The sequence below is a fragment of the Chelonoidis abingdonii genome, chromosome 15 (assembly GCF_003597395.2).
Source record: "Chelonoidis abingdonii isolate Lonesome George chromosome 15, CheloAbing_2.0, whole genome shotgun sequence".
In the NCBI taxonomy this organism is placed as follows: domain Eukaryota; kingdom Metazoa; phylum Chordata; order Testudines; family Testudinidae; genus Chelonoidis; species Chelonoidis abingdonii.
The window spans coordinates 12,076,908-12,092,517 of record NC_133783.1 but is presented as its reverse complement, the minus strand read 5'-3'; the positions used below and the strand labels follow the sequence as shown (position 1 = coordinate 12,092,517).

The window sequence follows — 15,610 nt, the reverse complement described above, 5'->3', positions numbered from 1 at the left end:
GTTGAAAATCAACACCAAGAAAACTAGAACCAGGGAATCAACACACAACAAGAAACACCAACAACACTTTCTGGGACTAACATAGAAGAGGTCTGATATTTCACATACCTTGGCAGCATTGAAAGTATCTCAGATGGAAAAGATGAAGACATCGTAGCATATAGTCTTAACATATTTGTTTAAGTAAGAAAAGAGACTAAAATAACTGCTGTCTGTATGATTTAAATAAACACAATCAGGTCTTTTCTTGCAATACTTTTTATTGGACAGAGATTTTTACTGTTTAAATATTCTGAGTTCATAGTACCAATATACAGTTACTTCAATTATATATATCTTTAGATATAGACATTTGTTTCCTTAAAGCATAAAACTTAGAACAGAAAAAATTAAGATGCTATAAATACACATTTACATTTGCCATAAATCTATACTATGTTATAAAAATAAAAATGTCACTAAAATATTAATTTTGTATTCTTGTAATTCACATACCATAAAAGGTTCAGATACATTGTTATAGCCATTTCCTGCTGAACTTACATGCATAGTGTCACTGAGACTACATACAGGGGTAATGCCAGCAGTATTTTATCCCTTAAAATGCATCACCATTAAGATTTGTCCTACTTCTGTCTGTTCATTGTGGATTTTGATATTCATGAGAATCCTCTTTTTAAGTGAGATATCAGTCCATAAATATCTTTAAGCACAGTGCAGCATTGGCTGAGTGGATGGGTGAATGTGTGTATAGGCTTGGGAGGATTAGATTTTTATCAGTAAACATTGAGTTCACCTTACACACACAAACTGATGAAAAAACATTTCCATTGATGATCAGAATCAAAATTTACATATAGGCAAAGGAAGAAAAATGCTGAGAACTTGTTAGTTTGATTTATGATGATTTACTTTGTATATGTTGACATTTGATGTTGACAGTTTGTTTTTTAATGGTTATATAGCTTTAACTTTTTTAATCTTCTACTATCATTAAATAATTGTCTGACTCCCCCCATTTTCCTGCAAGTCTGAAAATTTAAATAGATAAAAATGAAAAATGCTTAAAACCCATAATTTTGTGCAACTGTGAAAATTTAAATTAATAGTGGAAAAATGCTTAAAATAAGCAGATATCAATCAAAATTATTTAAAAAATAATTTTGCCAAGCCTATATACAGTATATGTTTGTATATATTGCATGAAACCTTACCATCCTAAACCATTTTGCAGTTAACAGGTGGATTTCAAGTGTCATCAACATGTTTATAATAAATCATTGCCACTTGCTATATTAATGTAATTATATTGAATTCATCCTGCCAAACAATGTTCTCAAAACACTTGGTATGAGTGATCTATTCACAGCTTTGTAGTTGAATAATATGTAATAGTTTTTGGTTAGCTTTGCATAGATGCATATGCTGAGATTGTGTTTTAAAACTGCAGAACAACATTTTATTCTACTGGTCTAAAACAACTAATTTTAAATACATTAACCAAAACTAACCACCCAAAGCCTTCCTGAAAGCCACACAATATTCCACTGCAACACAGTTTCATAGAACATGGAGATATGTGATTTAGTTAACTGAGAGGCTGGACCATCACTGAGAAATTGAGAACACTTTCTGGCATCAGAGTTGCTATGAAGTTTTATCCAATTTGCATACATTAAGTACAAACTCTGCATTTCTTGTGCACAGAGATCCTGATTCAGTAAGGTACTTCAGTACATGATTAACTTTAAGCATATGAGTAGTTAATATTAAGTATGTGCTTAAATGCTCTGCTACATCATCCATGGTGGCATATAAGGATTTAGTGATGTGAAAAGCAGATGAATAGGAAAAACAGGTCAATATATCTAAGCCCAGAATCATTAATTAATTGGTGGTAATCGACAATCAGTAAGTATTGGTGGCTGTTGATTTCTTATTCGAATGAAAGGATGATGCCAAAACCTTCCATTGCTAATTAGTTTGCAGCGAGGAAAATAAAAACATCCACAGATGACTGATGCATACTTTTGTGGTCATTTTTTTCTGCCTGTCAATTTAGTAAATTAATATGATAAAATACTATGATGGTTTTTATCTAATCTGAATTTCAATGCATAAAGTTGTTTGCTGAGTACCTAATAATTACTCTGATCTGTTTTATGGCATTTGCTTGTGCGAAAAAAGATGTGCAAGTAATACTTTGAAATACACATTGGAAAAATTATTTTATATTTTGACAGATTTCAATCTTAAATATATCTAATCAGAAATAATCAAAACCCCATTTTCTATAAACTAGCAAATTTGGAACTTGGTCATAGTTGATAAAAACTCAGACACAATTTTGTGATTAAAACAAGGTATTTTGGTGTCAAGTTTGTATTAAAAGTGCAGACTGCCTTCATAGTGACATAGAACAAAGCAAGATTATATTGAGACTGTTGCAAGGTAATTCTCATAGCAGCAGTATGAAAACAAAATGTAAAGTCATATTTTAAACAGCAAATTAAAAAAATAAAAAAGGTTAATTGCTAGACAACATACTTGCCAAATAGTTAATGTAATTTTTTGTTATATTAATTTTGGAGCAAAATCATGCCATAGGATTATTTAATACTTTAAAAATAGTCTCCCTTTTTACTATTGACTGAAGGCAGTTCTGTGCTGTAATGAAACTGCTTTTTTTAAGCAGCAAATACGCATTAAAATATGGGATCACATCCTCAGCCAGTGTAAATTAATGTAGCTGATTTACACAAGTTGAGGAATAGAACCACAGTGCTTAAGTGTTATACAGCCCTGTATAGCCCTGATCCAGCAGAGTACCTCAGCATGTACTTAACTGGAAGTACATGAATAATTCCAATAAAGTTAATGAGACTGCTTGTGTTTAAAGCTAAGCATGTGCATATGCACTTTAGTGGGTTGGTTTCTAAACTTAATTAAATAAACTATAATTGTCCTTACAGCTATCCAGTTAGTTTGGTATACAGGTCTGTCTCATCTTACGCTGGGGTTACGTTCCACAGTCAGAGTGTAAAGTGAAAATCGCATATAGTAAAAATTACATTGAGTGTAATGGTGGGTGGAATTGCCCACACTACAGAAACAGTATTTAAATTATGTACTCTTCTTTTTGTTTTTTTCTTGTTTTTGCTGACCGCATAAAGCTGAAATTGTGCATGTTAAATGCGCCTAAGATGCGACAGATCTGTACTGGATTAAATCTGGTCCCATGCTCTTAAGGCTATGAATGATGAGAACGGGCATTCAGTTCAGTGGGAGGAGAAAGCACAGATGTCTACTCCCTCCTGTCCAACTAAACAACCCTGGCTAAACTCCTGAGAGCGACCCTTTTGGCTAACTATGAGTCTCCTCCTGCTCCTAATTCAATTAACAAGAGTCTTTCTATTGATTACCCTGAGAGTTGGGTAGGAATCAGGATTGAAAATCTCTAGACTGAACTATCTGTGTCTTTCAGTCAGAAAGACAGTCACTGAAACAGAGGTGGAAAGTATGGAGGGGGGCACCTCAGGTTCCCCCACTCCCAAAATAAATTGTTCCAAAAATTGTACTACTGCTATATTGTTCTTACCATTTAGTTAACTATATTAAATAACATTGAAGCAAATGGCTTATTTAAAGACACATACTCAATGCAAGACTAAAATGCTCTACAGTATCTACTGTGTATGAATCACTACTATCTGCATCTAAAAACAAAACCAAAACAAACGGGATAATCAGAGATTAGAACGAGTGAAAAGTATTCTTAAAAATGGATCATGTCTGTAACTTCTACAGTGGGGACTTCCGCATTTTGTAGAACACATTTGAGTGCCTGCTTCTCTACTCCAGGTATCATAACTCTTTAATTTCTTATGGTTGCATGCAGCGCTACTGTTAGTCATGTGACTGAAATTCACTCCTCTGCAGAAAGCTGACAAAAGAATTTAGTGGGACAGGCACATACACCTTGTGCTGGGCCTCTATAAAGGGATGTATTTCACCCAGTAAGAGGAGGAAATAAGTCCATGAATTAATTTAGGGAAAAATTCTCTCTGCTTCACTTGATTCTGACATACTGCTATGCACTCAGAACTCCTCTGATGCAAAGACCCCATGTAGATTATTCTTGGCTTTACTAGGAACAGATGTGTGCTTGGGGCTAGTCAAGGTCAGAATAAAGATGGATGTTAAAACTACTTTTGCATATTGATAGGAATGGTGGTACAGTATGGTTCCATATTATTGCCATCTTCAGTTCAACTAAACAAACCAATTGTTTTGCTGACTCTAGAGCAAAACTGAAACTTAAGTGTCACAGTATTCTAGCTTTCATATTGATAAATGATAATCATACCTAAAACAAGCTGCATTTTTGTTCTACAATAAAGTGTTTCTCATTATACCTTGCCTTTGAACAGTTGTATTGTTGTTAGTTCATAGGGAGGATCTGCAGAGTGGGGGAAAGGGTGCAGGAAAATAAGTCACACAGACAGTTAGAGCTTGCGTCCATTTTGAGATTTTTCAGCTGTTTCTTGTTTAGACAGTGGTTTTGTTGTAGTAGAGTTGCATTTGCTGCACAAATCTCTCATTTCCATGAGACTTTCTTCCACAGCTTTAGCAAACATGACTGAGGAGGTCTCTTTACATTCTTTAAAGCTTGAGACGCAGAATAATATATGCTCTGGCTGTGGATTATAACATACACCATAACCACTGGGGACCACAGGCCCATAACAGCAGAACATTTCCATGGTGGTTGGAACCTGATGGTGGGGAAAGGGAAAGAGTGATTTCAAGTTTAAGCAGTGCCACTGAAATCTAGTTCACATTAAATAATTATTTTTTAAAAAGCCCCAAACATTTTAAACATAGAGGATCCCCTTACCAAATATGGTTGCCTTAATATGAAGTCTGGAGCACAGAGATGGACACCAAAATCAGCACTTTGGCGATAAAACAGCTATGTATGGCTCTAAACACTGATCTGAGTGTCCAAATGCAGATTTTGGATATTCTATTCTGTTGACTATATTTGAAAACTGGGCTCATTGTCTGAGACTGAAATGCATATATTTCACATAGTCTATCATTTTAAATAGACCTTTAATGGCTATTAGCTTTGCATACTGATTTCCACAGAATAACTATCAACAGTTATGCTGCCTAAAAATTTTTCTTAGATTTCCTTCAGCTTATCTCAAGGTTAATTTAAACTTGTAATGTGCAGAGTTTAATTACTTTTGCAGCTCTTAACATTTATTATCAGGAGGTCAGGAAAAAAAACCAGTATATTTTAATTCATTCAGCTATTAGTTGAAACAATTTTTCTGTTACAATTCAAATTTAATTGTGATATAATGCTGGATAAAACACTTCCTACTGAAGGAAATTTAAGATTTGTTAGAAATCTCTATGTTTCAGACTTTGTGTACATGAGCCTTCAAAAGTGACATTTGGCTTTTTAATGGCACAGAACAAGCCATTAGTCCTGCTAATAGAGTCATAGAATTGTCAGATAAATTTGCTGTGCAACAGCCGAAGGCCATAAAGCTATTCAGAAGCACTTTTTTGCTCATGGATGGTTTCTTGGAGAATTTATGTAGTGGTATTCTGGCTACATTCACTCATGTCTGAAAGCCCACAAATATTATGACAAGATCAAATTACTTATTAAGGTTTTTATGCTTCAGCACAATATTATCAGTCCTTTTTATTGCACACTCCCAGTCCTATATAGTTGAGGTAGAGTGTCAGTAAATGAATTACTTTGTAGATTTCTTTTTTCACTAAACCTGCTATCGTACATAGAGAAACATTTAATTTGTAAGTTTTGATGACCCCAGTATTATAGTTCAAAATGTTGAATCTAGGAAATATTGGTGTGGCTAATCATCTCGTTACCAGCATATACCATCTGTAAATGTAAAAGCTCATTTGCACATCAGGAATTGCAATTGACAGTTTTTGTGAACATCTGAAGGATGATAAGGCTATAGTTAGGATATTTACACTCTACATTCCCTAATCTGTTCCTGTTGTTACTGCCTGTACATGTTGATCAGGCAGAGCCAGTGATGGTCTTAGCCTGCGCCAACTATAACTTGCCTTTGGGCTCCGCACACATATCCGAACCAGCAGTCACAGGATCTGAATAGCACACCCTCATTTCTAGTTGTTGTCTTGACAAATTTTCATGTCACCTTCTGATTAAAGCTCTTGAATGTGTTTCTCTGCTGCTGCCTTCCTCCTAATTTACTGTTCAGTAGAATTTCCCATCTAGTCTATTCCAGAGACTGTAGACTAAAGTCTTGCAACCAGGTATATGGGAAGTGTGCCACAGTCATGTAACAGCCAGTCAGTATTGTTTTAAGTGTGAAGAGGTGGGGGTATTCACAGGTGAGGAAAGGCTGTGCAAGGCCTTGTACCTCTTAGTAGCATGCATAGGTCCTTGCAAAACCTAAGCTAGCACTAGCCTGAAATTTCAAACACAGCTGCTTTTAAAAAGAAATATTTGTTCATGCTTCTTGGCCTCTGTCTCCACAATGGAAGCATGTCTGGCTTGGTGGCTGTGCTGTCTCTGGAAAACCGAATTACTACAGGAGTTAGTGCCTTCAGAAGGGCATGACCTAAAGTGGAAGGGAAGGAAGCACAAGGCTCTCATACAAGTTTTGTTGTTGGTTTTTTGTGTTCATGACTAGGCTTCACAAAGTTTGTCTGTCAGTTGGGGTACAGCTTTGGGATAGAGAAGGGAAGTTATGGCTTCAACCAATTTTTATGTGTATTTTGACAATAGAAAAATACTGACCCATGAATTTGAAACACTCACCTGACTAGTTGAGAGGATAAATTGACTGCTTGTCAAATATGTTTCATCTGTAAATATCTCTGGTAGTTCCTTGAAGTGCTCCCGTGCTGTCTCTCTGAGCCCTAGCAAGTGATTGTCTATTGCCATTCCAGTAATGGCCTAGCAAAATATAATAGAAAGCACACAGTTTTACTGATGGTATGCAGAACTACAGAACTCCCAACTGATGCTGTCATTTCCCTTGGTTAGACTTGGGGGATTTTGTGTGGAATAATGCCCTAAATGAATTTTAAAATTACTCAGTGTATATACATTGTGGATAATCAATAATAAAAATTCATAAGGTACTTTTAAGTGCTATGTAAGAGCCTGATCCTGAGAAGTGTTGAGCACCCACAACTCCTTCCGGGGTTATGGGTGCTCATTATCTCTGAAAATCAGGTCCTGTAAGTATTATGGGCAGGTTTTCTAAAAGAGACTAAGTAAGTTAGACATCTAATTTCCAATGAAACTCCGTTAGGCACTTGTGAAAATATTACTTCACAGTACTTTTACTGGTTTCAATGAAATTTTCAAGGAAGCTCCAAAACCTCTCCAAATGGTAGCAGATTATTCTCAAAAATTTTACTGCTTGTGGATCTGGATCGAGGCTGATAAGGGGCTTAGGGTTCCACAGAATTTATATCCACAAAGGTATCTAGTATTCCCAGTCACTTGAGAAGAATGGGGCCAGGTGGTGGGGATTCCCTCTGCTCCTTAGTGTTTGAAGCTACCACTGACTTAACTTCCAAAGTCCTATCCTGCCATGCATTGGCCTGTGCTGAATTCTCTTAAGGCCAGCTCTCCTCTGATTGCTCCAAAGTCCTTATCAGGAATGTGGAAGAGATAACCCTAAGAACGACAACCATTTACCTGTTCCAACCTTCCTATGCTTTAGGAGACTAGAATTGAATTAAAAATTATTTTAAAAAACTTGGCCATAGCAGTCTAGGTTTTGGCTGTTCTGAAGTGGGTGGTTTCAGAGTAGCAGCCGTGTTAGTCTGTATCCACAAAAAGAACAGGAGTACTTGTGGCAAATAAATTGGTTAGTCTCTAAGGTGCCACAAGTACTCCTGTTCTTTTTGCTGAAGTGGGTGGAAGGTCACTCCAGATGAAAAGACACATTTAAATCTAACTTTTTCCTTCCATTTATTCACCACAACTGCCAGCCACAGATGCTGTCAAAAACCCTTTTGGTACATCTTCAAGTTCCTGGTGAATCAAATGGTGAATATGTAGACTTTATCTGGGACAGAAAGCTAGAGTTCATCACTGATTAAATCATTTGGGAAGGGCAGATCATTTAGATGTAGAACAAGAAATTAAAATAGAACCGATAGCTAAAGGGCACAGAAAGCCTCAAGGATAGGGAAGACAAGATGCTCTAAAAGGAAAGGAGAAGAGTAAGAAGGCAGCAATTTGTTTTTTCTTTCAAGGAAAGAATTGTCCCAATATCTAAGATGAATGATGCAAGGGTCAGGGAGTAAATAACCTTGTCTGGCTCATGAAGGAGAACGCACCCTTTGGTCAATGGTCTGTACGCCCATCAGCACACATGGTTCAGAAACACTAGAGAAAGGATTTGCAACATAACAGTGATTACCTTGGTTTTTCCTATCAAGGGAAATTGACTTGATGATCAAAGGACATATTTTGCTATCACACAAGATTTATAAGGCTCTTAGCAATGACATTTTTGCAACATAGATCAATGCCATGTCTGAAGACAGACCAAGACAGGCTAACGAAATAAACTATGAGTCAACACATAGGAAAAAAATGTGCTAAATTGAATTTTAGGGCTCCAAGTTTAAGATAGCAATGTTGCTGGTAAGCCCTAACAAGGGAAAATAAAATCACACTAAAGTGCTGTTTGTGTTATGAGGTGGATGTTTTATTTTCTTCAGGGCTGGTATGTTTCAGTCTGTACCATATACAGTTAAGTCAGATTGTGTAAATCTTCACTTGCATTTTCCCATAGTTTAAGGCACATCAGTTACATTATGTTTTTATGAGAATGAGGGAATGCCCAATGATCAAAACTAGGTGGAGTACTTTTACATCTAAAATTGAATTTCATTGTCTCTTCAAGCGCATGCTAATATTAAGCTGTCCTCAAAAAAAGCAGGGGGAGGGGGAAGCTAATGAAATATTAAAGTTGAGATTTTAAATTTCTTGAAAGCTAGGAAAGCCAGAATTAAAGTTCCCAAAACAATTTTAGCTCTGCCCCATGAGTTACATAAAGGTCTAATGTTTGTAACGTTTCATTAGACTGAAGATGAACTGCATATTTTTGGTAATTTTAGGGAAAGGTGCACCCAGAGATCTCACTGAGATTGGGGCCCTTTTGTGCTAGGGACTGTACATACTCAGTGAGAAACAGTCCCTGTCCTTAGAGCTTAAAATCTACATAAACAAAGACAGACTCAGAATGTGAGAAAAGAAGTGTTAATATCCCCTTTTTAGAGATGGAGAACTAAGGATCAGATAAAAAAATCTGTGGCAGAACCAGGATCTGATCCTCCAATGTTCCCAGTGCAGTGCCTTCACTACAAATGGTCATTCCTCATCCCTTTCTTCATTCCACAGTCCGAAGAATACTTCCTTTTACATGTCTTCCCCCTCACACTCTGCACATGTTTTCGGATAAGTACTAGTGGAGAATGCTTTCTTGTCTATTACTACTATTTAAGCAGTAATCAGCAATTATTATGCCCAGCAGTGAATTTGTTAGGCATTGGACTGAGGCAAAACTAAAGGTGGTAAATTCTCCAACAAAACTAGTTATTAACAATTATTAACATCATGAGTGACTTGAGTAAGTTATTAGTATTGTAAGTCAGCACTTTGTCTTGACGCAGCAGGTTGTGAAGTGTTACCAAGACTGAGCGGCTTCACATTTAATCAACAGAAAATGGGTTGTTTTACTAGTAAAGTGATTTTTTCACTGGGGGATCCCCTTGTTTTACTGTTGAGCACGTTCAATAGCCTTTTTAAGGGAGTATCATACAATCATTCATTTGCTGTTAATAACCGTGCAAGTTCTAGGTCAATGTTTGGAACACATTTCACTTTAAGGACCAGATTCTTAGCTGGAGTATATGAATGCAGCTCCATTGATGTCAATAAAACGGTGCTCGCTTATCGCAGTGTAGGACTGGGCTCTAAAGTCATAGCTGCTTCCCCCGAAGGGTAATATAAAAATATATCAGTAGCCAGCTTTAGAAAAGTAACCCCTGGTATAGTAGAGACCTTCTCGAACAAAAGCCTTGGATCTAAATCCCTGTAAACTCTGGGAGAAATGTGAATTTTGCGGTTCCCGTTCCGTGTGTGTGGGTGTAGGTGTAGAGGGGAGGGCTAGAGAAAGGCTTTGCTGATTGCTTTTATGCATGCTTGCTTCTGTTCCCTGTGAAACCCTTTAACATTCACTCACCACATTATCTTAGGAACTGGCTGCGGATGTGATTCCCAGCTCGCGTAGACAGACTTGCTCTAGGTCTCCTCAAGCTAGCACACTAAAAGTAGTAGGGTAACTCTGGTAGCACAAGCAGCAGCGTGGGTTATCCATCTTGAGTACAACCCCTCACTGGACCCTGTGGGTACATACCTGGGGTGACGAACCCATGTTGCCACTGCCCGGCTAAGTGCAGCTTCACTACTATTTCTAGCTCAAAGAGAGCTACTGCGAGAATGTCTGTGTGACCTGGGAATCACACCTCTAGCTCACATATAGATGTAGCCTTAGTGTGCCCCATTTCCTCACCCCACCGCCCCTCACCTTTCCCCAGTTGTCAGCATAGTTAATGTTTATTGATGATCAAAAAGAGAAGTTACAAAAGCACATTACGTATTGCTATCACTTGGTTTCCAATGGTCTAAAGTTTTAAAAGTAAACAGACCTTTTCATGGAGTTTTGGACACTAGAATAAATACTGTGTTGAATAAAGGAAATATAGATGGGTGTCTCATTGTACTCCTGCATCTGCCTGCCTGTCCGTGTCTATCTATTAGGTCTTGTATATACTTATATTGTAAGTTCTTTGGGGGCACGGAATGTCTTTTTGTACTGTGTGCGTACACTGCCTAGCACAATAGGTTCCAGGATTGGAGCTCCTAGATGCTACCGCAATACAAATAATTAATAATAATGTTAATGAGTGTCACACAAATGCCCAGTGTCTATATGCAGAGGTCATCTACACAAGGCCATCTTCTGTGATAACACTATATAAGAACTATCATATTTAGACAGGTTATGTCCAAAGATTATTATGTAAGCTAACGAGCACTGTCTTATGCAGACATTTAACATTGCAATGTTAGCTTCTGGAAGATGTTTCTTGAAGTGAGATCACAGAAGATGGATGGTAGGTCAGGTAGTCAACAAAATAGTGTGAGGCACCGGGGTCCTCCATATTCAGAGGCATCTAAAGTTTTTGAAGTTCATGTACTTAGTGATTATGCCTTCATGTTTTTGGTATAAAACTGACTGGTTTTCATTCAGGCAGAACAACATTTTACTCACCAAAATAGTATAATTAGTCTGTGCCGCGACTGCATCTTTAAATCGTTGCATCTTCTCAGATTCCTGTTGGTGGAATAGAAACATAACTATTACTGAAAATCTCTGCAGAAAATAACTTTTACTGGCAACGAGCCAACAACCAATAATCAGTACACCCAAATGCTCCCAGTTACCCCAAAACTCCTACTTTGTTGTGGGCACTCTGAATGAATAGAAGGCCACTATGGTTCAAAGTTATGCTCACTGGTATTGCCTTATTTTTTTAGGGTCAAATAGGTCATAGGACCTAATCTAAAGCCAATGGAAATCCTAGAGAGACTTTCAATTAACTTAATAGAGTTTGTATCCGGTCCATAGCCAACATAATGCCTAATCTATTTTTTAATCATATTCTTATCTGATTGGCAGCAGGTATCACTTAATAAATTAGAAGCAGAATGAACTGTAAAATTACATGTATTATATTAGTGAACAGAACCAGTTTACTGAAACTAAAATCTGATCAGTAGAGATGAGATGAACGGGTGAAGAAAATTCTCAGTAACTGTACACAGAGTCAGTCAATGTAGGTCCCAGTGGGCAGTCAGTAAAGTTTGCAACAGATGAAGGTATGAGTAATTGAATTTTAAAATTTAAAAGGTACAATAATTGCATAGTTTAATCCATCCTTGCAAAACCATCATGGAAATTTACCAAACCAGGCACTAAATCTGTTGAGTGTCCTTTATCATGATGACAATAACAGTGATGTTAATGAAAAAAAGTATTGATATTTTACCAGCTGGTCAAGAAAATCATTCCCCTGAGTGAATGAGCAACTAGAATTTTCCAGGGCTGCATTAACCTTTGCAGTTACAGTTACTTCACATCTCTGGTTACAGAACTATAAATTTTGGCTCCTGCCAAACAACAGACTTTAGGTCATGGGATCAATCTTAGGCAGTGTTGCTACTGCATATCAAGCGAGATTTTTCCGATTAGGGAGATATTGAAATAGCCAAAAGTTACTGGCTTCTTTTGTGTAGTTCTAAATGAACAGGGAAGCTTCAGCTTGAATGGACAATAAATGATCTTTTGACTAAAGAATTCATTTTAGAAGTAATCCAAGGGCATCATCAGAGACCTTCACAGCACAGAATCTGATATTTCTTCATGAGACTAGAGCCAGGCCCCAGGTCCTTCATGTAGATTACATTACAAAATGCAGTCTTTAAATCTGATTTACAGTTTCTTAAGCACTCTCTGCAATGTCAGAGGTTCTTTCTTGTGAAGATGGTGTCTAGTGTATGATATATATCTCCTGTGTTAGATAATCAATCTGACCCAGACTCAATCTTTGGTGACTGTTCAAACTATCATTTGAAAATCACTTTCTTTGGTATCAGAAGCAAAATATTTTCTGATTTGATTTGGACTAATGGCTACTCACAAAAAATACTTCAGAAAGTTCAAGGCTACTTAAATCAGAAGACATATGTCTTTTAGTCCAACAAAAAACCACACCCCTTTTTCCTTCCATTGATGGAGTGTAGGTCAGCTAAGGGAATCCTGTTTCTAATTCATTTTGTAACTATAGTATATATGGGTCTAGACTGGAAAAGAATGGTCATATCTGAACAAATGTTTGTGTTCCATAAATGATGCATGAAGTATCCACAGAGTAATTCAGATGTCTGCACCTTTCCAAATCGATATTCTAACAGTATATGCATACTTTATAATCTCCAGGAAAACCATAATTCCATTGGGCAGAACTGCATAATGTTTACAGGATTCTTTAGATGGAACAATGACATTATTATCCTCCATATTTATTATTGCAGAGGGGTGAGATAAAGATTTGGAAGGTTGGAGCACACAGAATGAGGCACAGGCTGACAGAGGTGATTGTAGAGAAATGAGGACTGTGTGGTCACGTGACATTCCCTTGCTCACTCACATGATGCAACACAGTTAGGATATCACTGGTGGGTACACTGTCTCAGAGCTGAGGCAGTTAAAGTACTGGGAGATGATGAAGCTTTGCAAGTGCTGGAGAAGCCAGATAGTTGAATCTGAGTGAACGACGGTAGGGATAAGTGTCACCAGCAATGGTTCAAAGGGGCAAGAGAAATCAGATAAAAAATTTGGCAAGAGAACTTGGGGGTGGGAACTGATTAGGGCATCTGTTTTCTACTAGAAGTTCTGAAAGAATGAGAGCATGCACTGGTGTGGCGTTATCCAGGGGCAGGGACTGATGCATGGAGAAAGGACTGTTCTGGGGAAGTACCTCCAGGCTTGCCCACTCTGGACAGTAGCACTGTATCACCAGAGAGGTTACCGGCAGGCAGAGGCCATTTTCAGCATGATAGTGAGTCCTGTGTAGGATGGGTTGGCCAGATTGGAGGAGAGCTCAGGCCAAAGTATAGTGATTACTATTAAAAAGTTGTCATTTTCCTAGAGTTATCGCGCAGTTATGTCTTGTTCAGGAACCACCTCAGCCTTCATGATGTCAGTGGATTTTTAACATGGAGTTTCTGAGAGCCTAGTTCAGCACAAGATGGGTTTTGAACTCGACAGCTTACAGAGGTGGAAGACGTGGTGGGGGAATGGAAACTGTCCCTGATGTAGCCTCTGGAGTTTTGTACATAGGTCTGTTCTACACTAAGATTTCTTAAATCACCATGCCTCATTGTATTGCAGTTGTTTCTGTTAAAGTTTTGATAGATACTTAGAAGCAGCTAACCTCACTATCCCATGCTAGAAGAAGCTCTGTACAAACATGTCGAAATTCTGGCAGTGACACACATATAGGGACCCACCAGAAAATCTGTGCACAGCAGAGGTGGAAGACTCCCCTACAAAACGTGCTGAGAGATATACAGAGGGGCTTTCCTGCAGACTGCAAAGGGGAGCGCCTGGGACAAAAATTAGGGTAAGCCTGTTTGTGCATGTACACTCCCTGACCTGGCAATTGCATCCCGCCCCACACCCACCTGCCAGTGCAAATTATTCACATTCCTGGTAGGTGGATGGAGTGTGTGCAGGAGGAATCACGAGGTAGCTGAACAGTGCAGTTCCAGAAAGTGGCTCTCAGTGCATTATGGAAAGCTGTTTCCTAAGCATGACCAAGACTTAAACATCTAATCTCAGAAGTTTTAGCCTGACTGGGCATATTAGATAAACACTATATATGTTTGGCAGAAGCATGGCTATAGAAACAAACAAACCAACTAACATTCAGTGTGCAGTATATGACCCTGAACTTTCAAGTTCAGTGTGAAATTCTCCAAAGAGCAGAATTTGGCTCTGCAAGTGTAAATTACAAAAGAATCTGTTAAGTAAGTTTAGACCCAGATTCTGTTTGTCATGGTGTAATTAGAAGGGGTGGGGGGGATAGCTCAGTGCTTTGAGCATTGGCCTGTTAAACCTAGGGTTGTGAGTTCAATCCTTGAGGGGGCTATTTAGGGAACTGGGGTTTGAAAAAACAAATAAAACTCTGTCTCTGGGAATTTGTCCCCCTTTAAGCAGGGGGTTGGACTAGATGATCTCCTGAGGTCCCTTCCAACCCTAATATTCTATGATAAGTAGGAGAAAATTATCTGTATCATGCTTTTGGGTGCTCAAATAATAAAACAAATATTCATATTTAGCATGAAGCTCTGGTTCTCACAGAAATGAGTTCCTACCTGACTATAGTCTACGAGGCCTACATTTTTGTCACCCTTATCTATAGGTAAGAGAAGCATGATTTTTTGTTCTGTTTTAAATAAAAGCAAAAGAGAGATATTAACGTACCGGCAGAGATGACTTGTCATCAGTCATTGCTTTTACAAAAGCTAAAACTTCTGGGGTTGCAGACCTAATATTGTCAACTCTTCCCTCTTCAAATCGGCGTATGGAAGCACTTTCATAGGTAGGAACAAGTCTCTTATGGCATCTGAGAGAATGAAATAGGAAAAGCAGAGAGTAATTGTTTCAGGGAATCATAATGGCAAAAAGAAAAATAGTCTCAGTAGGTTTTATTTTTACAAGATTGATTTTATTTTTGTGTAATATTTCATTTTAATGTTAATAGAAGTATATAAGAAATTGCCAAAAGATGGATACTATGGCCCTTTCAATACAAAAAGCTGTGTACAGTTGAATATATTTTATTTATGGATTGCTAGTAAAAAATTACTTGGTATGTAAAAACAAGGCTAATAAAACTAGAATTTACTGAAAGATCTCAAGGAGTGTTTTATTAG

General features: G+C 37.7%; 1 protein-coding gene across 1 annotated transcript in view; it reads right to left on the bottom strand.

Moving 5' to 3' along the window:
* Positions 1-4,505: 4,505 nt before the first annotated feature.
* Positions 4,506-15,610, bottom strand: part of CHAT (choline O-acetyltransferase) — a 48,164-nt gene continuing 37,059 nt past the window's right edge. Inside the window, exons 11-14 of the mRNA XM_032804811.1 lie at positions 15,159-15,300; positions 11,382-11,444; positions 6,839-6,976; positions 4,506-4,775 (exon numbers count right to left, since the gene is read on the bottom strand). Coding sequence (XP_032660702.1) covers positions 4,506-4,775; positions 6,839-6,976; positions 11,382-11,444; positions 15,159-15,300 — 613 coding nt within the window. The remainder of the gene's footprint in view (positions 4,776-6,838; positions 6,977-11,381; positions 11,445-15,158; positions 15,301-15,610) is intronic.